The 27,291-nt window shown below is 49.7% G+C and overlaps 1 protein-coding gene across 1 annotated transcript in view; it reads left to right on the forward strand.

The window, feature by feature from the left end:
- The first annotated feature begins 121 nt into the window (after positions 1-121).
- PIK3R6 (phosphoinositide-3-kinase regulatory subunit 6) overlaps positions 122-27,291 on the forward strand; it is a 54,741-nt gene continuing 27,571 nt past the window's right edge. The window contains exons 1-7 of the mRNA XM_026520968.4: positions 122-270; positions 15,381-15,482; positions 23,668-23,751; positions 24,183-24,274; positions 24,971-25,039; positions 25,853-25,985; positions 26,202-26,271. Of these exons, the coding sequence (XP_026376753.1) occupies positions 15,470-15,482; positions 23,668-23,751; positions 24,183-24,274; positions 24,971-25,039; positions 25,853-25,985; positions 26,202-26,271 (461 nt within the window). The 5' untranslated portion in view covers positions 122-270; positions 15,381-15,469. The remainder of the gene's footprint in view (positions 271-15,380; positions 15,483-23,667; positions 23,752-24,182; positions 24,275-24,970; positions 25,040-25,852; positions 25,986-26,201; positions 26,272-27,291) is intronic.

A 27,291-nucleotide genomic window follows, 5' to 3' on the forward strand; every position in this document is an offset into this window, starting at 1 on the left:
TCCGTGCCTGGGGGTGACCACAGAGTTTCTGCAGAAAGCAGTTCACTGCAGGATGTGCTCTGGGAGGAGCTTTGAAGGCCACGGGGAAGGGGAAGGAAGAGGAGGGGACAGAGCCGGGCCTGGGCGACACGGGGCCTTTCTCTGCAGATCTGGAGGCTGCCGCGGAGACTAAAGACATCGGAGTCTCCGGTGCTGGCAGCCTCCGTGGGCAGGACTGTGGGGAGCCAGTCAGCAGAAAGACTTCAGGAACCGAGTTCCTTCTGAACCAAGGTAGGTGCTGGCTGGGGTAAGGTGTCCAGGGAGGAGGCCGGGGGAGACAGATCCAAGCAGAGCAGATGGAGGGGCCGGGAGGAGGGATGCTGAGTGGGAGCCCTCGAAGGGCCGAGGCGCCCCTGGCTCTTACGTACCCAAGCCTTTCAGAGAAGGGTTACCGAGATATGGTGACTGTTAGGAGCACTGTGCCAAGTTAAGATCATTTAACTCATTTTCACAAGAAGGGACCCAGCACCCATGAGATGACCTCTTCTTTCCTCCCCGAATCCTGTAAGTGCCGATAATAATATAACCGATGACACATGCCCAGCACTGCAGAGTGCACTCATCGGCCCGCGGCTTCTCCCGAGCAGTCAGAGGTGGGCTGGATATGTGTTTTAATGCCTGTTTTATAGCTCAGAGAGATGAGGCAAGTTGCCAAGGGTTGCAGGGCGTTGGTAAGCAAGGCGCCGGACGCAGAGTCTGCCTTCTGGTCCAGTCCACACTCCTTTGGGGACATCCTTGGTCCATCCCCCTCCCGGGGAGGCAGGTGACGATCGTGCTAGTCTGGCCGCTTCTCTCCGCACACACAATTGAGCATCTTCTACCCGTGCCACTGGAGCCAGAGGCCACGCAAGGCCAGGTCTCCATGCTCAAGCAGCTGGCCAGCTGGTGTGGCGTTGAGACACACCATGAGTGACCGACAGAAAGTAAAGGGCGTGAGGGCCCTGGGGAAGGTGAGGCAGGGTATGCAGGTGGCCTTGGGGTATGGGATCCGGGGGGCTGTGCAGGAGGCGGCTGTGAGCCTTGAGGGGCAGGGAGGGTGTGTGTGCAGAGGTGAGATGGCAGGCGTCCCAGTGGGGAACAAGGTGTGCAAACCCACAGAGCAGGAGAGTGGATGCAGAGGAGGGGATTATGGGAAAGCGCAGCTAGCGACTCGGTTTGGCTGCTGGAGCATGGAGCCCATAGGGGTTTGCAGACGCGAGCCTGCTCTGTGCCTTCCCTTCCTCTAAGAGGCTCGTGAGCATCCTCTCGTTTAGTCCTGACAGCAGTCCTACGAGGTAGGTGCTATTATTCACTCTCCTTTAAAGATTGAGAAACTGAGGCACAAAGGCTCTAAACAACTAGCCCAAAAGGTCGCAGCAACAGAGAGGATTAGAATCCAGGCAGTCCAGCACCAAATGCCACCAGCCCAGCCACTTTTCCACACAGCCCCTCCCCAGGACGTGCTCCTTGGGTGACGCGGTGGCTCTGAATCTGGTCCCTGTGAGATTCCTCCCAGGCTCCCTACCCCCCCAACCCGCAGAACAATACTCTCCTTCCCCCACCCCCCACCCCCCAGACTGGCTCCCTCACATCCAGGTGTTTCCTCCCTGGCCAGGGGCAGACACAGCAGGGGAAACAGGCCTGCCTCATCCCCAGGGGACAGCAGGGAGCAGGGCCCCCACGTCCCCGGCGCCTCGGGAATCTAGAAAGCCCAAGTGGGCCTCTGGGGATGAAGGATGCTGGATGAGGACTCCGAGCCCTGCTTTTCTGCTGTGTGTCCACTGATCACATGCTCTGCACCAGAGAACCGGGTGTATTGTCTGGCAAGTATGACTTTCTCCACGGAGGCGAAGGTCAGAGTACTGGAAATAGCATCAGTCCCCAAAACTCGGGGTTCTGAGACAGCACTGGTGGGAGGAGAAGGAAGTGGGGCAGTGGCGGAGAGGTCCTGTTTCTCTGTGCCAGAGTCAGGGGTGGAGGACAGGTGGGCGGCAAGCTACTGTCTTGGGAAACTATGTCTTCGTTCCCGGGTTGTACGCCTGGAGGGCTGGCCGCAGGGAGGGTGCGTGCTCGGTTCTGTGGCCAGCCTGGCCGAGGAGCCAGCAATGCGGGGGATTGGGGTGCCCGGGTGGGCAGGGGATCATCAGAAGCCGGGGCCTCTTTGCTGGGACACTGGCCCCAAGCCAGGCTTCCCCAGATCCTTCTCTGAACCCTGCTTCCTTGAGTCCTTCCTGTCCTTCCCGCCCTGTCCTGCAGCAGCCGTGGGCTGGGAACAGCAGCCTGGACCGGGCTCCCATGGGCTTCTTCCCACTGCGTTCTCTCCAGCCACCTCTGTGCTTCTGTGGGGGGTCCCGGGGCGTGTTTCAGCCCAAGGCAGGGACCAGCTGGTGTTTGCACCTGCTCTGAGGACCGTTTGTTGTGAACATTCTGCATTTAAGAAATAGTACCCTCTGAATCCCAACTCACTCATTCATCCTTCGTCTCTGATCTTGTCCCTCCGACAAGAATTGCGAAGCGCCTAAGATTTCCTCCTCCTTATAACTGTTCAGTTAGCCGGCCACAGTTTCACCAGCAGAAAACAGAAGGCTCTAGAATCCAAGATGAAGGACTTGGTGACTCAGGGCGTGACAAGCACATGAGCGTCAGGTTGGAGTGTCTCAGGCAGATACAGCCCCGCTCGCTCCCGTGCCCCTCACAGGTTTCCACCCAGAGCTCACCTCCTTAGTGAGACCTCCTTGATTAACCTCTTAGAAACCTCACTCCCAGCCCTGGAGCCCCACATTCCCCTGCCGGGCCTTGTCCTTACAGCACTGACCGTCACCTAACATACGACTTAATTCTTGAGACTATCGTCCGTCCCCTGCGAGCTCACTACACGCCCAGTAGAGTGAAGTCTTTATGAGAGCAGGTGTTTTTGTCTAATTTAAATTATTGCGCTATCCCCAGGACCTGGAACAGTGTCTCATATCTAGAAGGGGCTGAATGAAGGAATGAGTGAGCGAATCCATCCATTTATTGGGTCCCCCACTGAAGACCTGGTTTTCCTACCCATGTGTGCAGGATGGCGTCTGGCACACAGCAAGGCTCAGTAAAGGAGACACTGAATGAACACAGGGGGGAGGGGGACAGGGTGAGAGGAGGCCCGCAGGGACTGGGGGGCTTCTCCTGGTGGTGGGGGCTCACCCTGGGCTGCTTTCCCTGCTGCCTAAGCCTGCTGCCGGGAATCTTCCCGACTGGTGGCAGAGGCCGATGTATTCCTTTCCTGTGCGGTCACGTTCTTGTGGTGACTGGGGGAGCCGGGAGAGAGCGGGGGCACGTGAGCAGAGCTCGGATGTGCCCTTGGCTTGGGCAGTGGCACAGAAGCCACAGCGGGACATGGCAGCCTGGGGTTGTCCAATATGGGGTCTGACCCAGACCTCCATGCACAGGTGACAGAGCACAGCATCCTTCTCACCGCTGTGCCTGGGTCCCCTTCCCATGGGACGGTTGTCCCCTTCGCCAGTGTTCTGAGCATCAACACTGTCTTTGTTTCATGTGCCATTGATCCAACCAGCTGTGCCCCCACAGACTTGTTTCTGCTCCCTAGCCTGGGAGCAGTTGGGGACAGTGGCCCTGTCCTGTCTTCCTACGAGTGCCTAATGCTCATTCATTCAATGATGTTTATTGGGGGCCTTCTCCTGGTATAAGCAGTGTAAGGTAATGAGGACCTAGCAGTGAATAAAGAGCCCCGCCCTCATGGAACATTCTAGCAGAGGCAACCAGCCCATTCACAAACAGGACTCCATACATGGTGCCTGGAGAAGTGGAGGGGCAACCCATGGATGTTTGTTGACTGACTTACACAGGCACCGTTGGCAGCCCCAGTGCCCAGCTCACAAAAGCCATTCTTTTTTTTTTTTTTTTAAGATTTATTTATTTATTTGAGAGAGAGCACGAGGGCAGGGGAGGGGCAGAGGGTGAGGAGAGAGAATCTCAAGCAGACTCTGCACCGAGCACAGAGCCCGACATGGGGCTTGATCCCACGGCCCATGAGATCATGACCCAAGCCAAAACCAAGAGTCAGATGCTTACCTGACTGACCCACCCAGGCGTCCCTGAAAAGCCATTCTTTCTTAGCTGCTCCTGGAGCATAAGGACTGGAGACAGAGCAGAGCTCGTGTATTGCTCATTGTCTGCCTCCAGGGGCCCCAGCAGCGGCATGAACAATGCCCCAGACCAGCTCCCAGGCACCAGGGACACTGGCCCCTCTGCACCTGCCCACAGCAGGGCACGCCCATGGGCTGTTGCTGGGCAGAACAGTGGACCCTGTCTTGCCAGATTTCCAGGTATTCCTTTTACATAAAAGCTGGGAATCTGGATTTGTATGTGAAGTACGACTTTTTAAGAGTTGGCCACAAATTCAGATCTTCTAAAGCTCTGGCTTCTTCTGGGGAGGGGAGCCAATGGCCCAGACGAGGGGTGAGGATGCTGGCTTTTCACTGTAGAGTGGTTTGAACCTTTTCCATTTACCGTTGGCATGGTTGTTCATCCAAAGGTGAATTTTATCAATCTATTAGGCAGAGCATATCACCGGGGCCGCGGTGTGAATCTGTGAAATGGGTTCGTTGTCAGGCATGTTGTGGACATGGGTCCATGAGAGTGTCAGTGTGCTGATCACGGGCCAGGAGTATGGCAGCTAGGGCCACACCGCCGTCCTTAAAAAGTCCTTAAAAAGTCAGGGCCTCCAGTTCTAAGGGCAAGGACCGTGCCTCCTTTATTCATGGCCGAACTCCCATGCCCTTGCCCAATTGCTCCCACCCGGACTGGACCATGTTCCATAGATGCTCTGATTTGCTCCTCAATGTCAGTCACTCCGAACGCTGCTGGGAACTAGGAAGAGAGCCACGTGGCCTCTGAGCCGCCCAACTAGAGGTTCCACATCTGTGGCTGGAAGCTTCCCACTCTCTCCCTGGGTCTCATTTCTCAGGCTTTGTTTCTGTATCTTACCTATGAGATAATCCCATGTGCTTATCTGGCTTCCCAGCCTTCTGGAAGAGCAGAGATGGCTGAGACAGGGCTGCTGCCAATCTGGGGGAGCCTATGTTGGAATTAGAAAGAAGCATCCCCTCTGAGCAGACACATTACAGTGAGTGCCTCTTTGGACGGATGAATTACAAAACCTCACCCTCCCTGGCAGAGGAGATAACCAAAAGACCAGTGAAATGGTCGGCCTGATGGTAGCCCCCATTCACCCACTAGGTGCAAGGGGCACCCCCACTGCTGAGATGGGAGGTGTCAGAAAGTGCGAGCCATTCAGGGTAGGATGGCTGCAGACAGCCCCTGAAATCTTCGGCGTGCAACAACGTGCAATGAGCCCCCATGAGATTCATCGAGAAAACCTTCAGAGACCTGTCTTGGTGCTAAAACAGGCAAGCTTCATTTCCTAAGAAATGCATGTCATCGTGAAGTGAAGACAGAGGTGATGTTGATGCATTTTGAGAATGACTTCTGCTCACTTCCATTTCCTGTCTGGGTGCAAGCTTGTCCCCTGAGGGCTCCCCCACCGCCTTATGGTCAACAGCCCCAAAGGACAGGAAATAGATTACAGAGGTCCCCTGCAGAGGAGCGGGGGCGGGGGGGCGCAAAGCATCTCCAGCACCCATGCAGATAGATATATAAGCACTGAAGAAGCGTTTGGTGAATGAATGAACGAGCGAATGAATGAAGAGGAAAACGGATAAGGAGGCTTTCCGACGTTGGTTGTTGGCACTTTTTACGATTTTTACTTTCAATTAAAGATAGCCCCGACCAGCCCCAGCTTTGCGCCGTGTGTCCTGAGACACATGCACCTCTTTTAATCTGTCTCTTTGTGATCTCTTTTCTTTTGTGTCTGCTCAATATTCCTTACCCGCTCTTTCCACCTGGACAGACGCTTCCCTGTGTGTTCATTTTATTGTTACTACAGCAGAGGGTGCCCTGTGAGGTTCGGAGGTGGGAGAAGAAGGGGTGCAGAGGGCAAGGGAGGGGGCCATGAGCTCATACCCCCAGTTGAGATGGAGCCCTAGCTCTGGTTTCATCATTCATTAGCCATGTGATTTTTGGCAAGATACTTCACCTTTGTTCTCCAGAATGTTCATTCATTGTCCACTGGGCATCAGCACAGCCCGAGCTGCTGGACACATTGCGATAGACGGGGGAGGGCCCAGTGTTTGCGGAGCTCACGTTCTAATGGGTAGCTGAGAAAATTAATCATTACACAGGAAAACTTCTGATACTGATAAATGCTATGAATAAAATAAAAGAGTGTGCTAGGGTATCACCTGGGGTGGGTGGGGGCATGTATTTTAGATAGATTGACCGGGAAAGGCCTCTCTAAGGAGGTGACATTTAAAATGAGACCTGAATATTGAGAAGGAGCTCGCTGTGGGGAAAGGTGGTCCAGGCAGATGTGTGCAGAGGTCCTGAGGCAGGTCTGGGTCTGGCAAGTGTAACACAAGGAGCCATGAGGTGAGAGCCTGGTGAGCAGAGGGAGAGGGAGAGGAGATGAAGCTGGAGAGCAGCACTGGGGCCAGACGAGGCAAGATTTAGGCAGGGTGAGGAATGGGGAGTTATTCTAAGATCTAAGAGAAGCCATTGGAGGGCTTTAATCAAGGACTGGGTTTAATCAAGGGAAAGAGTGGATACAGGGGGACTTATTGGGGGAACGGCCAGGATCTGAGCAAGAGGTGATGATGGTAGCTTGGCCCCAGTGCGTTGGGTAGAGATTATCACGATCAGTCTTAACCACAGCTAATAGATGGGGAGCTGGGAGTCCAACGTCCTGGGTCCCACTTAGGTAGCTTCTCTTGGCCTCCCTGCACGCTGGGTCTGGAGTCAGGGTCTGTCCTGTCCCCACTGTGTGGTGGCTCTGACCGCCCCACATTGCCATTTCCCGCTCCTACCCCCAGACTGGGGACATCCCGGGGTCAGCCACACACTCTCATCCATGGTTGGATTTTCAGGTTTGCGTTTTCACAATTGCTTCAGATTTCGATGTCTAACTCTCACCCACAAAAACATGCCATGGAGCCTTTCCAGAAAGAATGAGCAGCATGAATGCTCACACATTCCTCTGTCTGGTGGAGTTTGGGATCCCTCGTTTCCACACCCAGCCCTTCTTCAAAATTTTGTCACGGAACAGTTTGACATTCTACCCGGCACTCTGGGGCGCCCATCCCACCAAGGGGGAGGCTGCAGCTCAGAGAAGACAGTGACGAGCCACACAGGTGCCCAGGAAGGGAGAGAAGGGCAATTATTTTAATAGTTTTATCTTTTTTTTTTTTTTAAGTTACCCTGCTTTGAAGTCCCACACACAGGGCTACGTGATGGCAGTTGTCCTAAGTGGGGAGGTGGGCTCACAGGTGTCTGTTTTATTGTTAGGTTTCATGACATTCATATGTTAGCTCGCTGTTGGGAGCCACAGTTTCATAATAAAAATAAAGTCGGAAGATGTAGAAAAGCATTATGATGAAAATTACCTGTGATTCCAGTGCCTGTGGGTAAGTGATATCACACACACAGAGAAGTATAAACAGACGCAAGTAAAGGTAAACTGGGGAACGCTGAATAAGGTTTGATGTCGACGTCCTGGTTATGCTACCATCCCGTGGTTTCACAAGGTGCTATCACTGAGCAGACCGGGGAAAGCATACTTGAGATCTCTTCTTACCACTGCAGGTGAATCTGCAATGATCTCAAACGTAGAAGTTTAACTTTCGGGGCACCTGGGTGGCTCAGTCGTTAAGCGTCTGCCTTCGGCTCAGGGCGTGATCCCGGAGTCCTGGGATCAAGCCCCACATCGGGCTCTCTGCTCCACTGGGAGCCTGCTTCTTCCTCTCCCACTCCTCCTGCTTGTGTTCCCTCTCTCGCTGGCTGTCTCTCTGTCAAATAAATAAATAAAATCTTTAAAAAAAAAAAGTTTAACTTTCAAAAAGACAACAGCTCTTTCTTTTTTTTTTTTTCCAAACATAACTACAATACTATTATCTCCCTCCCCGCAAATTTATGTAGGGTTTACATTCCCACGTGCCTCTAGTGTAGTAGTTTTTGTAATGGTTTGAATTGGGATCTAAACAAGATTCACACGTCGTCTTGGTTGATAAAGTCTCTTCAGTCCCTGTGAATTCGTAGCCGCCCTGCCACCCCAACACCATTCATTTCCACGACTGTTGTCGCCACCACCCCATCTTCCTTGCAATTAATTTGTTAAAAGAGAACAGGGTGTGTGTCCTGTGACTGTTTTTGCTGTACCGTCTGTGAGTTTTAACCCATGTAAAGACTGATGTGACCATCACCATAATCAGGAGCCAGAACAGTTCCATCACCCCAGAAAGTTCCCTCTTGCCCCTCTGTAGTCAATGCCTCTTCTTCTCCCAAACCCTTATAACCACGGAACTATTTTCTTTTTTTTCTTCTTTTTTTTTTAACGATTTTATTTATTTATGTGACAGAGAGACAGCCAGCGAGAGAGGGAACACAGCAGGGGGAGTGGGAGAGGAAGAAGCAGGCTCCCAGCAGAGGAGCCTGATGTGGGACTCGATCCCGGAACGCCAGGATCACGCCCTGAGCCGAAGGCAGACGCTTTAACAACTGCGCTACCCAGGCGGCCCCCCACGGAACTATTTTCTGACCCTATGGTTTTTTCTTTTCTAGAATGTCCTGTAAATAGAAACATATAGCATGTAACCTCTTGAGTCTCCCTTCTTCCACTCAGCATGAGATTCACACATGTGTTGTATGTAACAATAGTTCATCTCTTTGTATCAGCGAGTATCCCACTGGATGAATGTCTCAGTTTGCTTATCCATTCACCCTTGAAGACATTAGGTTGTTTCCAGTGTGGGGCAGTTACGAACAGAGCTGGTATACATACCCAGGTACAGGCTTTTGGGTGAAACGACATTCTTCTACAGGAAATTGTTACGACTGGGAGTTCAGGATCGCATAGTAAATGATGTTTAACTTAATGAGAAATTGCCAGACTGTTTTCCAGCAGGGCAGTGCTGTTTGGCATTCCCACCAGTAATGTGTGAGCATTCCTGTTCCTCCACATGCTTTCCAGCGTTTTGTATTGTCACCACTAAATTTTGGTAATTCTGATGGTGTATGGTGGTATCTCCCGGTTTTAATCTGCGTTTCGCTGATGACCAATTACATGTATTTTTTTTTTCTTGTGTGTACTTGCCATCCATATATCTTTTTGGATGAACTGTTTAAACAATTATTTTTCCTGCTTGGGGATATTATTTGTTTTCTTACTATTGAGTTTCGAGAGTTCTTTATATGTCCTGGGTGCAAGTTCTTTGTCAGATATGTGATTTGAAAATATTTTCTCCAAGTTTGTACTTTGCCTTTTCATTTTCTTCTTTTTTTAAATTTATTTATTTGACAGAGAGAGAGACTGAGAGAGGGAACACAAGCAGGGGGAGTGGGAGAGGGAGAAGCAGGCTCCCTGCTGAGCAAGGAGCCTGATGTGGGACTCGATCCCAGGACCCTGGGATCATGACCTGAGCTGAAGGCAGACACTTAACTGTCTGAGCCACCCAGGCTTCCCTGCCTTTTCATTTTCTTAAAGCTTCTTTTTGCAAAGCCAAAGTTTTTAATTTTGGCAAAGTCCAATTTATGAATTTTTTTCCTTTATGGACCATGCTTTTGGTATCAGATCAAAGAATTCTCTCTAATCCAAGGTCACAAACTCTTCCCTATGTTTTCTTCTAAACCTTCATAGTTTTACCTTTTACATTCAGATCTGTGATACATTTTAAGTTCACTTTGGTTTGAGGTGTGGGATTTAAGTTAAGGTACTTTGGGTTTTTTGCATGTAGATGATAGATTGATTGTTCCAGACCATTTGTTGAAAAGATTTATCCTTCCCCCATTGACTTGTCTTTGCAGCTTTGTAAAAAATCAATTGACTGTTTTGGTGCACGTCTGTTTCTGGACATTCTGTTCTGTTCCTTGGATCTGTGTCTACTCCTACACTAATAATTTTATAGTTGTTCTTAAAATGGGGAGATTTGGCTATTTCAGTTCTTAGAAATTTTAGAATCTGCGTATCTTCTATCTACAAAAGAAATCTGGTATTTTTACTGGAATGACATTAAATCTATAAATCAATTGGGGAGAATTGACATCTCAACTATATTGGGTCTTCCAGATCATAAGCAGTGTGTGCCTCCATTTATTCCAGTGTTCTTTGATTTCTTGAATCAGCATTTGTGGTTTTCATCAGACAGATCCTACACATGTTTTGTTAGCTTTATTTCTCTTTTTTTAAAGTAATTCTGTCTTTTTCTTTTTTCTTTTGGAGCTATTTTAAATAGCATTGTGTTTTAAATTTTGGTTTCCAGCTGTTCATTTTTAGTATATATAGTTATGCCTGATGTTGCATGCTGACATTATGTCCTGTGATCCTGGCAAATTCACATATTAGTTCTAGGAGATTTTTTTTGTAGGTTCTTAGGGATTTTCTATGGATACTTGTTATCTGTGAATAAGGTTGTATTATTTGCAAATAGTTTTATTTCTTCCTTTCCAATCTATACATCTCTTTTCCTTTCTTTTTTCTTTTTTCTTTTTTTACTTCTTTTTTTTCTTTGTCTTATTACACTGGTTTCCAATATTATGTTGATTTGTTGAATGGAAGTGGTGAGAGTGAATGTCCTTGCCTTTTCCTAATCTTTGAGAGGAACTATTCAGTTTTTTGTTGTGTTTTGGTTTTGTTTTTTTACTATTATGTATGTTAGTTGGGAGGTTTTTCAGTAAAGGCCTTTATCAGATTAATGAAGTTCCCTTGTATTCCTAATTTATTCTAAGTTTTTATCATGAATGTTAAAATTTGTCAAATGTTTTTACTGCATCAATTAATAGGAGCATATGGCTTTTCTTTTTTAGTCTTTAATATAATAGATTACATTGACTTTCATATATTGAACCCCATTGATAAATGCCATCAGGTTGTTATGCATTATTCTTTTTGTTTATTGCTGGTCTTAGTTTACTAATATTTTGTTCAGAATTTTTTTCATATATGTTTATAAGGGATATTAGCCTATTTTCTTTTCTTGTACTATTTTGTCTGGCTTTGATATCAGGAGAGTGCTAGACTCTTAAAATGAGTTGGGAAATGTTAACCCACTTATTTTATTTTGGGGGCCTATGGATTATTTAGAAATGTGTTGTTTAATATCCCAGTATTTGGAGATTTTTAAATTATCTTTGTTACTGATTTCAAGTTTAATTTCATTATGATCAGCAAACTTACTTTGTATAATCCAGTTATTTTAAATTTATTAAGGTTTGTTTTATAACCAAGGGTATTGTCTATCTTGGTGAATGTCTCATGAGCACTTGAAAGGAATTCGTATTCTGCTATTGTTGTGTGTAGTGTTCTATAAATGCCAGTTAAATTTAGTTGGTTGATAGTATTATTCAATTTTTCTATGTCCTTCCTGATTTTCCATCTGCTGGTTCTATCAATCACTGAGAGAGGACTGTTAATATCTCCAACTGTAATTGTGAATTTGCCTACTTTCAATTTTGTTTTATTAGTTTTTCCTTTGTGTATTTTGAAACACTGTTTTTAGGTGCATACATGTTTAGGATTATTATAGCTTCTTCGTGAATCCTTTTACCATTATGAAATGTAATAAGAAGCTTATTCCTGGTAATTTTCCTTGCTCTGAAATCTACTTCGTCTCATATTAATACAGCTACTTCAGCATTCTTTTGATTAATATTCAAGTAGTATATTTTTTTCTGCTCTTTTTCTTACCTACGGCATTATATTTGAAGTAAATTTATTGTAAACAGCAGAGTTGGTTCTGTTTTTTTTAATGCTGACAATGTGTGTCTTTTAATTGGTGTGTTTAGACCATTTACTTTTAATATAATTATGATATGTTTTTATTCAGGTCTACCACTTTCTTATTCGTCTTCTGTTAGTTATTTCTGGGTTTTGTTCCTCTGATAGAGGGAAGAAAGCATTAAGGATTCTTTCCGTACCCTTGGAACTATAGTTTCTCTAGTCAGAGGGAAAAATTTTCCTTTTTCAGAATTTTAGGCACCTGCCTGGCCACCACTGCCATCACTGTTGCTGCTATTGCTATTACAAGATTGCCTGGGGTATATGGAAGAAGAAGTTGCAAAAGAAATCTCTCCAATCCTTTGGGGACCCTTTTCTTGATCCTCAGACCAGAAAGAGAAGGCTTTTCTTCTAGCTCTTTCTGTCTGCCCTAAGTGTGCACTTGTGAGTGTCAGGCTGTCTTTGTGTCCAGGCCAGGGTATAATGGGGAGGAGGGAAGTGCAGAAAACTCATTGCCAGATTGTTCACATACTGGTTTTCTTCCCCATTCTGCCTGATACCGTTTACTTTTCAGAATCCTCAGATAGCTGTTCCATGCATATCATCCAGAATTTTTAGTTGTATTGAGTGGGAGACTTACAGTGGAGTGTACTTCATGTTAACCAGAACCGGGACTTCTAATGTCATATTTTGATGTTTAGTTTTTCCTGACTTTTTACAATGCATCTGAGCAAACTTAGAAATATAGTTTTTTAAATTAGTGTATTAGAAATGTGTTAGCTGTCTCGTTACCTAGTGTTTAAAATGAATACTTCTGAAAATCTTTTCAATTCAGTTAATGCAAATATACATCATCATTTTTATGTCTGCTTAGTATTGCATTGCACAAGTAACTTTAATTTGCTTAACTGACACTTTGTAGTTGGGCCTTTAAGTTTCTTCTGTTTTTCTTCCTTTATAAACAATGTTTCAATGGACATTGTTGTACACCTTCCTTATGTGTTTGTCCAATTATTTCCTTAGGATAAATTCCTAATAGTGGAGTTGCTTGGACAAAAAATATACACATTTTGGGGGCACCTGGGTGGCTCATTCGGTTAAGCGTCTGCCTTCAGCTCAGGTCATGATCTCAGGGTCCTGGGATCGAGCCCCGCATCGGGCTCCCTTCTCAGACTGCTTTTCCCTCTCCCTCCGCCTGCCACTCTGCCTACTTGTGCTCTCTCTCTATCTCTCTGTCAAATAAACGAATAAAATCTTTTTTTTTTTTAAAAGTATACACATTTTGAATTTTGATGCTTATTGCCCAGCTACCCCCCAGAAAAGCTATACCAGTTTCTGCTCTCACCAATTAAGTACGACAGAGCAAAATTTTCCATATCTTCATCAACAGTTGTTGTTTTTATCTTTTCTAATCATTGCCAACGGTCTATCACATTTTAATATTCCTTCCTATGATTGTCACGTACCTAGAATTATTCAGAATACATTATAATTTTAATTCATTGAATTCGATCAGTGATATTTATTTTCTACTTTTAATATTTATTTTTTTTGTTGTGGTAAAAGATACATATCATAAAATTTTCCACTTTAGCCATTTTAAAGTGTACAGACGCGGTGTCTTTAAGTACACTCACAACGTTGTACAGTCACCGCTGTCCATTTCCAGAACGTTTTCATCATCTCTGTACCCACTGATAATAATTCCCCATTCCTCCTTCCCATAGCTGCTGGTAACCTCTGTTAGACTTTCTGTCTCTGTAAATCTGCCTATTGTAAGTGCCTCACATAAATAGAATTAAATAATATTTGTTCTTTCAGCCTGACTTATTTCACCTAACATGATGTTTTCAAGGCCCTTCTATGTCGTGAGCGTGTGTCCAAAGTTCATTCCATTTTAAGGCTGAATAATTTTCCACCGTGTTGATATGCCACATTTTGTTTACCCATTCTTCTGTTGATGGACTTTCGGAGTATTTCCAATTTTTGGCTATTTTGAATAATGCTGCTATGAACATTGATACGCAAGCATCTGTTAGAAACCCTATTTTCAATTCTTTGGGGTATTTACCTAGTCGTGGAATTACTGGGTCCTGTGGTAAATCTGTGTTTAACTTTGTGAGGAATCGCTGCACTCACTTTCACCACAACTGCACCATTTTGAATTCCAACCAGCAACACACCAGGTCTAATTTCTCCACATCCTTGCCAACACTTGTTATATTCTGTTGTTTTCTTTTTTAAATAGCTGTCCCAGTGGGTGTAGAGTGCTTCATCTATTTTTTAAACTATCTTTATGAGATTTTGCTATCAAGAATAAGTTCGCTTTTTCAGAGAATCTTTCCTTCTTTCTCTATGCTTTTGAACAGTTGAAATAGCTTAATATGTTCCTTCACTGGTTTGAGAGAACTTATCAGAGGAACCATCTAAGACATAGATCACCCTTTTTTAAAGAAATTTATTTATTTATTTTAGAGAGAGAGCATGTGCATGAGTGGGGGAGGGGCAGAGGGAGAGCAAGAAAGAGAGGAAGAGAATCTCAAGCAGGCTCCACACTGAGTGCAGAGCCTGATGCGGGGCTCGATCTCACGACCCTGAGATCATGACCTAAGCCGAAACCAAGAGTAGGTCACTTAGCCAACCGAGCACCCGGGTGCCCTGACATATATCATTATTTAAGAGCTAATTCTTTGACAGCTGTCTTTATTTCTTTGCTGATCACTAACATAAGCAGTTTTCTGAACTCTTCTGGAGAGTTTTGTGTCATTTTTATTTTCCTGGAAAACCAAGTATGAGATATAGGGTTCATATTTTTTTTTGCTACAAATAAACATATATCTCATATCATATATATGTACATATATGGTATATATGTATGTTATCTTCTCTAATCATTGCTAGTGGTGTATCACATTTTAATATTCATTTCTATGATTATCAATAGACTGCAATTTATTCAGAGCACATTATATTTTATTCCATTGAGTATATATGACATTTACCATTCCTGATATTTTCTTATTGTTCTCTCTCTCTCTAAATTAGCTTTCTCAGGTATATTTTTATTCATTTTTTCTTGGATTTGTTCAGAGTTCCTCTGCTTCTCAGTTGTGGGGCTTGTTGCTCTGGGAAGCAGGCTTTGGGGGTCCCTCCGCCTGGGGTCCTGGTGGGGCAGCTGAGGGTCACAACTGAGAGCATGCATTTGAGAGCCAGATAATCAGAGTTCAGTGCTCAGTCCTTTACTTGCCAGCTATTTGACCTTGAATTGTCATTTAACCTCTCTGTGCTCCAGTTTCCCCAATCCATAGAATCGGGGAGAAGATAGTACCTACTTTATAAGGTTAATATGAATATTAAAAAGTTAATAGTTTTTAAGTGTTTAGAAGAATGCCCGGCACGTAGCCAGCACCATAGAAGAATCTCTTAAATAAATCTAGGTTTTCCTCCAAGGCGCTAGAAGCCTAGGTCCCTTTCCTATATTCCCCCAAATATACTTTCTGTACCTTCCCACCACTTATGCTAACTGCCTCTTATTTTGCAGAACCACCTCTGTGCAGAAAAACAACCACTTTACTTTCCATTCTGCTGCCCGAGACAACCACATCCTCCTCACACATAGCCCAGGCTCCCATGGAGAGCTCAGGTCAGTATGATCGGGGGCCGAGGGGTCTGGTGCACCCGGCTGTATCACGGGGAAGGCCTCCCTTGCACGGGAGAAGGCCCCCAGGGCAAGCAGGACCACCTTTACCTTCACCCAGACCCCCAACTCAGCTGCCCAAATGTGCGGACATCCACACACTCGTATGAGCCCCAGGTGCTTGCAGTCACTGAGCTGGACACCGGGGATAACAACAAAAATAGCCAAGATCTATCACCAAATGCTTGCATTTATTTAACAAAAACCTTTGTAGTGCTTATAATCTATCAAGTAGTGATGAAAGCACTTGACAAATATTAGCTCATTTAGTCTTCGCAAAGACCCCGTGAGGTAGATATTATCATTGCTCCCATTTCACGGAAGGAGAAAGTGAGACCCAGAGGGGACAGGTATTGCCCCCAAAGCCGTACGTAGATACTGTATCGTCAAACCAGGATTTGGCCCCAGCAACCCAGCTCCAGCGCTGTGCCCTTGGTGATTTCACTGAGGATTGCCCTGTGCGTTCATCAGAAGGACTCGTGAGGAAGGGTGTCACTATAATTGTCCTCGACTTCCTGAAAGGGAAGTGGAGGCTCAGAGAGGCTAGGTAATTTGCTCAAAGCTACACAGCTACTCAGTGGCACAGCCAGGATCAGAACCAAGGTCTAGCTCACTCCCAAACCCAGACTCTTCATGCTGTATCAACCTGAGACAGCCAGGAGAGATGACCCTTCCATCAAGACATGAGTCACCTAAAGGTCACCCCGGAAGTCCGGCAGCACTCCTCACGAGGCTTAGACTCTAATGCCCTTGAAGACCCCTCTCCCAGGGAAGGGGAGGGCACGTCCAAGGCAGGTGCAACTACCGGGCTGTTACCATCCCTAAGACACATGTCCTTTCCATGCCCCCCCCAATCATAGAGCCTCACCCAGCCAGGAGAAGGTCCATCTGAATCAGCCCAGCCCATGAACCCTGGTGTTGGGATATTCTGGGTGTCTTTAACCAGCTGGGGTTTGCACCGGCAGGATGGTGGTGGAGCCAGCCCTATGAAAATCTAAATATTTCAAAACCAACTTATTTCACACTGACTTTAATTATAACAATAGATGCATGCCATGCTGTGTTTTAGGAAGAAAAGAGTGCCAAGAAAATTTCTTTGGACACAAGCAATAGAAACCCATAGGGCTAGTTTAATTGTCAAAAATAAAGCATGGCCAAGCATTGAAGGAACAGCTGAAGCCCCAAGCACCAGCAAGGGCAGGGAACAGAGCGGACCGGCCACCAGGACAGGAAGAGGTGGACAGTGACCTCAGAGAGCGCTCCACGCATTCCTCCGTGCTGGCTGTCATCTGCACAAGGTCACCTAGAGAGAGAGAGAGAGCCCGTTGGCCAGTTTGGTCCTGTGCCCACTCCAAGGCCAAGGCAAAGCAGGGCACCTGGGCCACAGTCTCACCAAGACTACAATGAGCAGGGAGGATCACCGAGCAGGGGAAACCACAGATATCCACCACCAAAGACGTGACAGATGACCCCCCACCACCACCACCCAAATCAAATGGGCAAAAGGAAACATCCCCAAATTAGGATGCTTGCCCTGGGAGCTCTGAAGGGGAGTTTTCCCATTATGATTGGAACTGCAGTTGTGTGCGCTGTCTTCCCAAATTACAAATGTTTAGAAGCTTCCTCACCTTCCTATAGCCCTAAGGGGTTCCATCACTCTTGAGTTCAGAAGAGTGGCGCCTGAAAAGGCAGATACTTATTCTAAGGGACACAAAAGAACAAAGTTGCAGAGGCGCCGAAGCTATGGTTACTGTCCCATTCCTGCAAACAGGGCCAAGATGGCAAAGATTTTCTAGAGCAGTCTGAGCCTTTGTTCCACACGCGAGTAAGGGGGATCGGGCTCGGGATGGAAGAAAAGCGTGAGCCTCATTAGTCCAGCTGATGGTGCGTCTGGGTGCTGAGCCCAGATCTCAGGGAGCCGCTGAGATGCTGAGACAGCTGTCTACGCACCGGGGTGAGGGTGGGGGGTTCCCAGACAAGTCCTCAGCCCTGGTTGGAAGGGCAGTCCGTGAGGTCCAGATGGTCAACATGTGAGGACTCACGGGATCGGGGAGGATGGACCCCAGCTCAGGGGCCAAGGTCACAGAGAGCTCACCCTCTGAAATGGAACCCAGTGTACCAAGTGGCGTTCCTCTGTACAGAGCGAACCCGCCTCGGGAGTCCCAAGTCTGAATCGGAATGCTGAACAGCATTCCTCTCAGTTGTTTTATGGCTCACCCGGCATGAGGAAAGGAGACCTGCGGTTAGTGGTTTTGTAGGGATTTTAAAGGAGAACAGACCAGAAAGAGTTTGTTGGCAAATTTCCCTTTCCATCCCAGGGAGCGGGTGCTGATTCGGACGGTTGGTATCCAGAAAGTAGAAGAGGACAATTCTTCAGTAGTTCGAGGGGAACATCCCTTGGGAATTACAAACTCAACCTCTTTGGTGATAATTTTGTGTGTACCAAGTGACCTGAACGTCCCTGGAACCCTTGCATCTGGATGGACACGTCCACCCGCCCCCCACTTCCACTCCTCGGCTGAAAAAGACTGAGGAGGTACTAAGTTTGCTTCTTCCACCAGCCTTCCCCATTCTGATGCCGTGGTCCTCTGTGGGTGTGTTAGGAAGGGTACCCTACTGTACGCACATACGTAGAATGAGATTTATTATGAGGAATTGGCTCACATTCTTACGAAGGCTGACGCATGCCAAGATCTGCACTTTGCCAGCGGGAAACCCAGGAATGCCAATGAGGGAGTTCCAGTCCAAAGGCCGGAAGAAAACCAGTGTGCCAGCTGGAAGGCAGTCCAGCAGGAGGAATTCCCTATTACTTGGGAGGGGGGTGGTGTCAGCCTTTTGGTCTGTGCGGGCCTTCTACTGATTGGATGAGGCCCACCCCTGTGAGGGAGAATAACCTGTCGACTCAATCTACTGATTTAAATATTCGCCTCATCCAAAAATACCCTCGGAGAGATACCCAGAAGAGTGTTTGACCAAGTATCTAGGCACCCTGTGGCCCAGTCAACGTGACACATAAAATTCACCATGACAAGGAGGTATGGTATGACTTCAAGAAGACAAAGACGGGTCTGCTTGGAAAAATCTTCGAAGATTTTATTCATGTTGTGCCTGGACCCCAAGAGACTCAGAGCCCTGGTGTCTGCTGCCAGCTCCCAGCTGAATGCTCCGTTTCTGAATGAAGGCCATACCTATCGCAAAAGAAGCTAAGAAATGGGGCGCCTGGGTGGCACAGCGGTTAAGCGTCTGCCTTCGGCTCAGGGCGTGATCCCGGAATTATGGGATCGAGCCCCACATCAGGCTCCTCCACTAGGAGCCTGCTTCTTCCTCTCCCACTCCCCCTGCTTGTGTTCCCTCTCTCGCTGGCTGTCTCTATCTCTGTCGAATGAATAAATAAAATCTTTAAAAAAAATAAAATAAATAAAAAATAAAAAAAAAAAGAAGCTAAGAAACAGCAGCAACAAAAATCAAACTTTCGCCAGTGATACTCTTTGAATCTCCTCCCACCACCGGGACAGTCAGGGAGGAGCCTTTCGGACCCTGCGACCTTCATCCTTATTGCAGGGATAATTGTCCTCTGTGAACTCTGAGCGTCTTGGTCTGGGCACCTGACTCCTTCTTTGACTAACAGGTCAATCGTCCAGAACTCTCAGCTTATCACCTTAGACAGTAATTCTCACCTTAACTATCCATTAGAGTGTCCTGGGGAGCTATTAAAAAAACAACATCACTAGTCCCCACTCCCAGAGATCTGATTTAAGCTGCTTTGGAGTGAACTGTACAGTAGTGTTTTTTAAAGCTTTCCGGGTGCAGCCAACATTGGGAAGGAAGGAAGAGGCAAAGACCCTTCAAGGATGTTTGTGAGATCTGATTCTGCCTGGGATCACAGGGCACCGCAGAGCTGGAATGGCCAAGTGCTGCGACAGCTCCGAATGGCCTGAAATCGAAGACTGGACCTTGAACTACCTTGAGAGCTGGGACTCTTTCCAGGCAACTTCATCTGGGGCATTGGCTTTCAGCATTCAAAGCCCAGACACACATAGATAGACTCATGTTCTCCCTTTTCTGGGTAAGCAGGTGAATATAAGAGGGTATAAAAGGGTGGAGCTTTACAGGAAGAGCACCTGCCAGAGAGAAAGCCCTGCTCCAACAGCTCTGCGTCCTGACACAAATCACCTCTCCCCTCTGAGCCTCATTTGCCCAGCTATCAAATGGGACGAGAACCTCCGAGGTCCCTCTGGGTCTGACATCTGTGTTTGGAGAGGCAATAGGGGGCAAGAGGAAGAGCTCTCGACCTGGAATCTACAAAACAAAACAGGGAGAACAGTATTACCCTGCCAAACTCCCAGGGCTCCTGCTCAGAATGCAATGAGAGAAGATTCCAGAAAACTCTCTGCGCGTCCACGAGTCTGTCAGGGAAGGCTAGCTGCTTATGTCTCACCCACATCACCATCCAGTCCAGGCTCCAGTCTTTCAGGGACTGAGGCTCCTTCCCTCCTGTGGCACCGTCATCTTCAACACGTCTTCCAAGGTCACCAAGGAATGGGAAGAATGCGGTGGAGAATAATGCAGAGGATTTTTTAAAAAGATTTTATATATTTATTTGAGAGAGAGAATGTGTGAGAGAGAGCACAAGCAGGGGGAGCTGCAGAGGGAGAGGGAGAAACAGGGAGCCCGATGTGGGGCTCGATCCCAGGACCCTGAGATCATGACCTGAGCTGAAGGCAGATGCTTCACCAACTGAGCCAGCCAGGCGCCCCACTCCAGAGGATTTTATGTCCTAACGTTGTGTCCACTGCATTCCACTGGACAGGACCCAGCACATGGCTCCCATCTAACTGCAGGGGATTCTGGGAAATGTAGTCTTCCCGGCAACCCAGACAAACATGAAATCGGTTCGATGAGCACATAGCGTTGTCTTGCCACACCTCTGTAAGTCTCTCTGTGTGGATGCCTTTTAAGTGCTATTCAAATGTTAGATATTAATTGTAATATGATGCCCGATAGTAACAACCCACGTCCCTGGATGGAGGGGAAGATAATAATTATGAATGTCATTTATCTATTGGCTGTTCTGAGTCCAGAATAATGTTAGATATGCATGTCATATATGAACAACCCTGAGATGCTCGAGGCACAAGAAATATCCCGTTTCTTTCTTTTGCTTAATCAAATCACGTCCAGCTTCAAGCTCTCATTTTCCAAGGTCAGTACAAATCCCAGTGTCATTCGCTTAGGGGTCCTTCTCCCCTCTTTGTGGTCGTGTAAGCCCGGGGGTTACAAAGTCTTCATAATGGGAAGAGGCTGTGTGTTCAGTCTGCTGTAGCTGTAGCAGCCCCCTCCCCGAACAGGGTGGCCAGGTGTGCATGGTCCATAGGGAGAGAGGGGGTTCCTTTGGAGACATTCTTGTGCTCTGGCAAAGGTGACCCAGGAGACCCCAGCAGTGGCCCTCGAGCGCGGACTGTAGTGCTGACCTGCCTTCAGCTGAGATCTCTGGCACCCCCGTGAGGCTGTGTCCCAGCCAGCCCGGGTCTTTCTCATTCCCTGGGTCCCCATAACCCTTTTGCTCCCACAGTCCTGGGGAACTCAGCCTCCCACCTTGGGTGGCCACTGTCCTCAGTAACTAAACGCAGCAGCCTTCACCCCCAGCCCTTTGAGACAATCCAGCTCAGTTGTCTCAGTCCCAGAGCCGGGGGTCTCAAACCCAAGGGGTGGGGTACAGGGTGTCAATGAGCGAAATGAGAACAGGCGCCGTGAAGGATCAGAGTATCTGAGCCCCATCTCAAGGGGACAACCCCTCCCCGGCCCCGTCGATTGCCACATGTGCGAACAATGCCCGCCTGGTGTCAACAGACTTTCAAGAGATGCCAGAGACCCAAACTTTTATGTAAAATCTGCTGATTCTTTTTTTTTTTTTTTTCAAGACACTCTACAAGCCCAAACAAAACACGTCTGCAAGCCAGATGTGGACCAAAGCCTGAGCGTTTGTTCCGGCTGCCCAGACTTTCGAAAACATAGTTTATTTGGGGCTGTCTCCTGGGGCTACTGGCAACTTCTCTATTTTTCTCTGAAACATAAAAGCTTGACTCCCTGTGCAAGGCAGGGGAACCCAGGGCTCAGAAGACAAAGGCTCGGCTGCCCCTCTAGTGAGGGGGCAGGGAGGAGATCACGGTTATCATAGTTTTGAGTTTCTGCTGTCTGGGGTGAGGCGGCTGGGGAAGGAGGAAGGGCAGAAAGAAGGAGGGAGGAAAGAAGAAAGTAGACATAATGTTTTAATAACTCCGCCTGCATTAACTCATTAAATCTGCATGCAAGGTGGAGCCAGGTGGATGGAAAGACAGCTTGTGAGCAGGCTTCGTGCCAGGCTTAATGGTTTCCTTGCCAGTGTCGGGGGGAATGCTGCACTGCCCAGCAGAGTGGCCGATGGAGAAACTGGGGCTGTAACAGCTCCCCACTCTCAGCCTCGGGGAGACTCAGGAACAGACCTTGATGAGGGCCAGGGGGACCAAGTGAGCGGAGGAGAAAGGTGGGGGTTTCAGAGAAGTTGGGGTGGGGCCCTGGCCGACTTACGAGCTCCCGCCAGAGCCCTGGAGGGGCCGGTCCCTGAGCCCCAGTGCCTCGGCTAACCACATTCTACTGCCAATTCTTTAAAATGCGCGAGATCTATCCCACCTGCTTCCAAGGAACACGAGGCAATTAAGATACAGGTTAAGTAGAACATAGAACGAGAGCACCAAAGAGGAGCAGAGAGCAGACATCCCTGTCCCTGGACGTCAGTGGGTGTTTGAGGCTGGGCCCCCCCCCCTTTGTAAGTTTCCTGACAACCCAGCAAAAGAGGAAGCCCCGAGACATGTGGTTTGGAGTGTCGGACAACCAAGCAGGCGTGCTTGCCTGTGAAGACGCGCGCGGTGAGAGCCAGTCATCAAGAGGAATTTATGGTGCGGGAAGTGTCTCTCATGCTTCCTGTTTTTAGCCTGGAGGTTCCAAGAAGCAGACCTCACGACAGGGGGGCCATGCAGGGAATTGAGGTGGGGACACAGCCCTGGGGCAGGATACAGAGAGGGTGCTGACTGACGTCCAGCTCCGAGGGAAGAGAAAGAGTCGAGGAGCTTGTGGAAATGCGTTCGACCGAGCTGTGACCAAGAAAGGCTCAGCAGGGTGGTTGGGGAGCCCTGAGCCCAAGTCAGGCACCTGGAGGGTCCAAGTCTTGGAGGAGGAGTGCCACCCACAGTGACCTGGAGCGTGGCCCCAAGCCAGGCAATGGACTGCAGGTGCACAGCCCCGAGCTCCCCCTGCCAGCTAACCTCTCCCTGTGGTGGGAGACGGGCCAGGGGCCTCCTCACCGCTCCCATGCTTCCCGGATGTCAGTGGCTCATTCTTGTACCACGCTGACACTTTGCCACGTCAGTGGACCACGGTTGAAGAAAGAACGATCCCGTGACACTCGTTCCAGTGGCGAAGGAGACTTTATTCAAGACAAGCACCCCAGGGGACAGAGACGGGGCTCAACCCCAAATGACACAAAGACATCTCAGGAGTTACAAGCCCACCAACCACAAGGGGGCCGGCGGGTGGGAAATCGGTCCGAGGAGACACGAGGAGTCTGGATTCTGGCTAACAATATTCTGCTATAACTGGGCCAGGCGGGCAGGAGACAGAATCGGGGCCAAGGCCCAGGTCTGGTGGGGAAGTTGGCTTAGGGAGCCAGAGTTAAGTTTGATGAGGGGACAATCTGTCACCTCCTGTCCCAGCATTGATCTGACATGAAATTGACTTGAAACTTAGGAACACATTATATTTTTTCAAATGCGCATTAAAATAAGTGCATAATTACTCAGGTTTTTGGACCACGTGAGTGCCCCCCTAAAATCGCCCCGTGTGCCACCAGTGGCATACCCACGGCACTTTGGGGGAAAACATGGGTTTTACAGAGTTGCTGATCGAAGGGCTTTATTGCAGACCCGCGTGCTGGCTGCCCTCTCTAAGCTGGTCACTTTGGGGCACCTCTTGGGGCTTATAGAAGGGGAGAAAGATGGTCTCGGAGTGTAGAGGTGGGGGCGAGGGTGGGGCCAGGGGCGCTGAACTCCAAAGCTCCTGGCCTCAGTGCTCCCCCCACCCCACCCCTGCTGCCCAGATGTGGAGCTGGACCTCCAGCGGAGTGTGCAGGCCGTGCTCCGGGAGCTCAGCGCCCAGGCCCCAGCCCTGCAGAGCAACCAAGGTAAGAGCCAGCAGGCAGCCTCTGCCCCTCTCTTTCTCAACCACCTCCCCAGCTCCCCGTGTGGAGCAAAATTCCTCTTGACCCTCTGGGCCTGCAAGACTTCCAGAAACATGGCCCGAGGTGCTGAGCGGTACACTGGCGGCCCATAAGCCACACGTACACTCTGCCCCACTGATGTCCCACATCCCCGCCTTCCCACCCTGAGAATTCGCCGTCCTTGACGGACAGCGGAGTAGAATTCTTCCACGTGTGACAAGCCCAGCCCTGTGCCCCCAGCACCAGGTGCCCAACTGAGGGTTGGATCTGTGGCTTAGCAGTGTCACAGTGTGGGGTCCCAGGGCTCAGGGTCTCGCTCGGGGGTGGGTGGGGGGTCCCCTCTAAGAGCCTCCTGCCCCGCCTGCGTGTGCTGGGCTCCCCTCTGTCCTGGCCAGGCATGTGGAGATGGTCCCTGCACAAGAAAGTCGAGCGAGATCCTGGTAAGAGTCCGGTGCTGGTCCGCATTCTGCTCAGAGAACTGGAGAAGGTGGGTTCTCGGGCTTCGGGGAGGCAAGTGGGGGGAGGAGGAGGGAGAGAGAGGCCAAGCCAGTTGGGGCCTCAGTCCCATCGGTGCTGCATCCCCCAAGCTCTGGTCCTTTGTAGACCGCCTGCGTGATTTTCAGCAGCTCTGTCTGCTTCCTGTATTTCTATAAGGGATATTTTCTTTACATTGACTCCCATGGTTTCACTTGACCTTGCATATTTCAAAAAGAAACTCTATGCCATGGCCACACATGAACAGCCCCCACTCGCAGGAACAGAAAACGCCGATAAACATAAATGCATACCTATTAAAAATGTTTCAGAATTGTTCCCGTACCACCCAAAATGATCCCCCACGCCACCCAATGCTCTGCGTTGCAGCCATTTGGGGGATGCTGCATTCAGGGATGCCTCCATGTGGGGGGGCTGGCCTGCTGCCTGGCACCAGCTCCTGCCCTGAGTGGGTGCCCCCCGCCCCCCAGGCTCTCTCAGCCAGCTCCCACCCCTGTGCTCCCTCCTCACCCACCCCTCCCTTACTGGGGCAGCCTGTGCCCCTTTCCCTCCCCTTGGCGTGGTGGGATGCTTGCCTTCTACCCCATCTCCTGCCCACCCCACCCCGCCAAGCTGCATCCTGCTAGGATGTGGGGAGCCCCCCTCGAGCCCCAGCCCAGTAAATGCCCCGCGGTCTCCTGTTTTCCAGGCAGAAAGCGAAGACCTTCGGCATGTCATCATTCCCTTGTTGCATACTCTACTGTACGTCCTCACCAAGGTGAGCGGGGGGCTGAGGGTCGGGGGGTCCTGATACCCCACGAGTGCCAGGGCGGACACTGTCCTCTCCCCCAGAGGACGCGCAGTCTCTGCCTGGGCCGAGCCTAGAACTCTCAGATTGCCTGCCCCAAACTGGCCTCTCCATACTAGCTGTGCCCTCTCCCTAATCCACCGAGGGGTGTCCTGGGGAGAAAGCAGAAGTGGGGAAAGCAGTGGACAGAATGCATGAGAGCCCCCAATGCCAGAATGAGGTCCTCAGGATTGCTCCTGTGCACACGGGGGACTGTCACCGACCCCTGCACCGAGAAGGGACAAGCCACGGAGAAAATGTCTTGAGAACAGGAACCGGGAGCTGTGTATAGTCGCGGGGGGTGGGAGTGGGCAGCGAGGGAGATGAGGGGCACAAAGAGCAGTTCAGGGGCTGCTGGATCCAGGGGCAGGATGGGGCTGGGCTCCGGCCAAGGCAGGAGGCTGGGGGTGGGGAAGGGGAGCCCCCGGGCACTGCACTGTGAGCTTCATGCCCGCGGGATAGCCAAGCTTTGAGCCTGGAGCACTGCAGGAATGAGGAGCTGAAGGGTGGATTTGCTGAAGGGTGAGACGGATTCCCAGCACAGTGCATTTGAGCGGGGTGTCAGAGAGGAGGTGTCTTACAGGTGCTGGGAGAAGAGGCTGGGGGTGGACATTTGGGAGGGAGGTGCGAGCCCAGGTCTGGCTGTCAGACCCGCCCTTCCTCCTCTCCGTCCCACTCTCCCACCCCACCCAGGGCCCTCTGTGACCTAGGGCTCTGGGCACCCAACTCCTCCCTCCCACCCAGGCCACCGGCATCACGGAGGAGCTCTACAGGAGAACCTACAAATTCTGCACAAGATTGCTAACCCTGCCTGCCCCGTACTGCACGGTGGCCTTGGACTGCGCCATAAGGCTGAAAACAGAGACAGCGGTCCCAGGTAAGAGCATCCCACGGAAGAGCTAGCTCAGGTAAGAGCTAGTTCAGGTAGGAGCTAGTTCAGGTAGGAGCTGTCCCACATAAGAGCTACAGCGTGTCACCATCTTGCTTTTTCGCCAAGGTTCCTGGAGCTCTAAAGTCCCAGCACTTTCCGTGGAAGGTGAGGAATGGGGATCAGGGACCAGGGGCTGGTTCGCTGAGGTGGTCTGTTTTGCAGGGACGCTGTACCAAAGGCTGGTCATTGCTGAACAGAACCTGACGAGTGAGCTGTACCCCTACCAGGAGAGGTGAGTGGCCCCAGGAAGGCTGCTGCCTTCTGTCCCCTCCAGGTGCTGGGACTACGTTACTGCTCACTGAGGGGGACCAGGCGGGGTGGGGAGGAGCCCCAGCAGAGCTTCCCATCCGTGACATGTGTCCAGCAGTGGGGGGTATTTTCAAGGGTGGTGGGCGAGGCCTGCCTTCTCCGGAGGTTGCGGGAAGCAGGGTAGGTCTTTCTTCTTGGGCTGGCTTCCGAGCCATCCGGCTCCCGTGCAGAAGGTGACGTGAGCCCTGAGCCACTCTGGGGTTCTGTCGTCCCACCTCCATCCCGCCCTTGACCGTGATGCAGCACCCACCATCCAGGCAGCCAGAGGCAGCTCCGGGCTGTTTATAGCTCAGGCCCCAAGCACACCGTGGAATCTGGGACTTTCATTTGTGTGTGCCTGGCCCTTTACACAAGACTGAGCAAATGTCCACTTGTCGTGTTGGGAAGAGGGGCTGATGGAGTTGGGGGTGCCTCGCCTCCTGCCCTGCGGGCACCACGGCCGAGCTAGCACGGGAGAGGCAGCTGGAGGCGACGTTCATAGAGGGTGCAGGGAGGTGGAGGGACCCAGAGGAGCTGGCAGCTGGAATGGGGGACAGGTGCAGGAGGCTGGTTTTCAGGTGTGATCAGGCAATGGGAGGAGATAGGGCTCACTTAGGATCCAGAGTTCGCTTGGGCAGGAAGAATTTAGGGTCCCTCCTGGAGGGCGATGTCATCAGTGGGCCACTAAGGGAGCTAGGGGAGGGAGCACGATTCAGGTTGGGACTTACCCGGACACGAGACTAGCCCTCCTCCTCCCCCCCCCCCCGCCCCGACACGGATGAGCTGCTCCTGCCTGCTCTGATTTGCCACAGTCCCCACCGCTCCCTATTACCACCCCCCTCCTAGACTTTTGAATTCGAGGCTGTTTCTGGAGAAACAAAACACTTGGGGGCTGCGAGGCTCTGAGGGTGCCCATTCGGGGGCTCCATTCCCGGCGGTCATCCTCACCAGCCCCCCACCACCA

The sequence above is a fragment of the Ursus arctos genome, unplaced genomic scaffold (assembly GCF_023065955.2).
Source record: "Ursus arctos isolate Adak ecotype North America unplaced genomic scaffold, UrsArc2.0 scaffold_14, whole genome shotgun sequence".
Lineage (NCBI taxonomy): Eukaryota > Metazoa > Chordata > Mammalia > Carnivora > Ursidae > Ursus > Ursus arctos.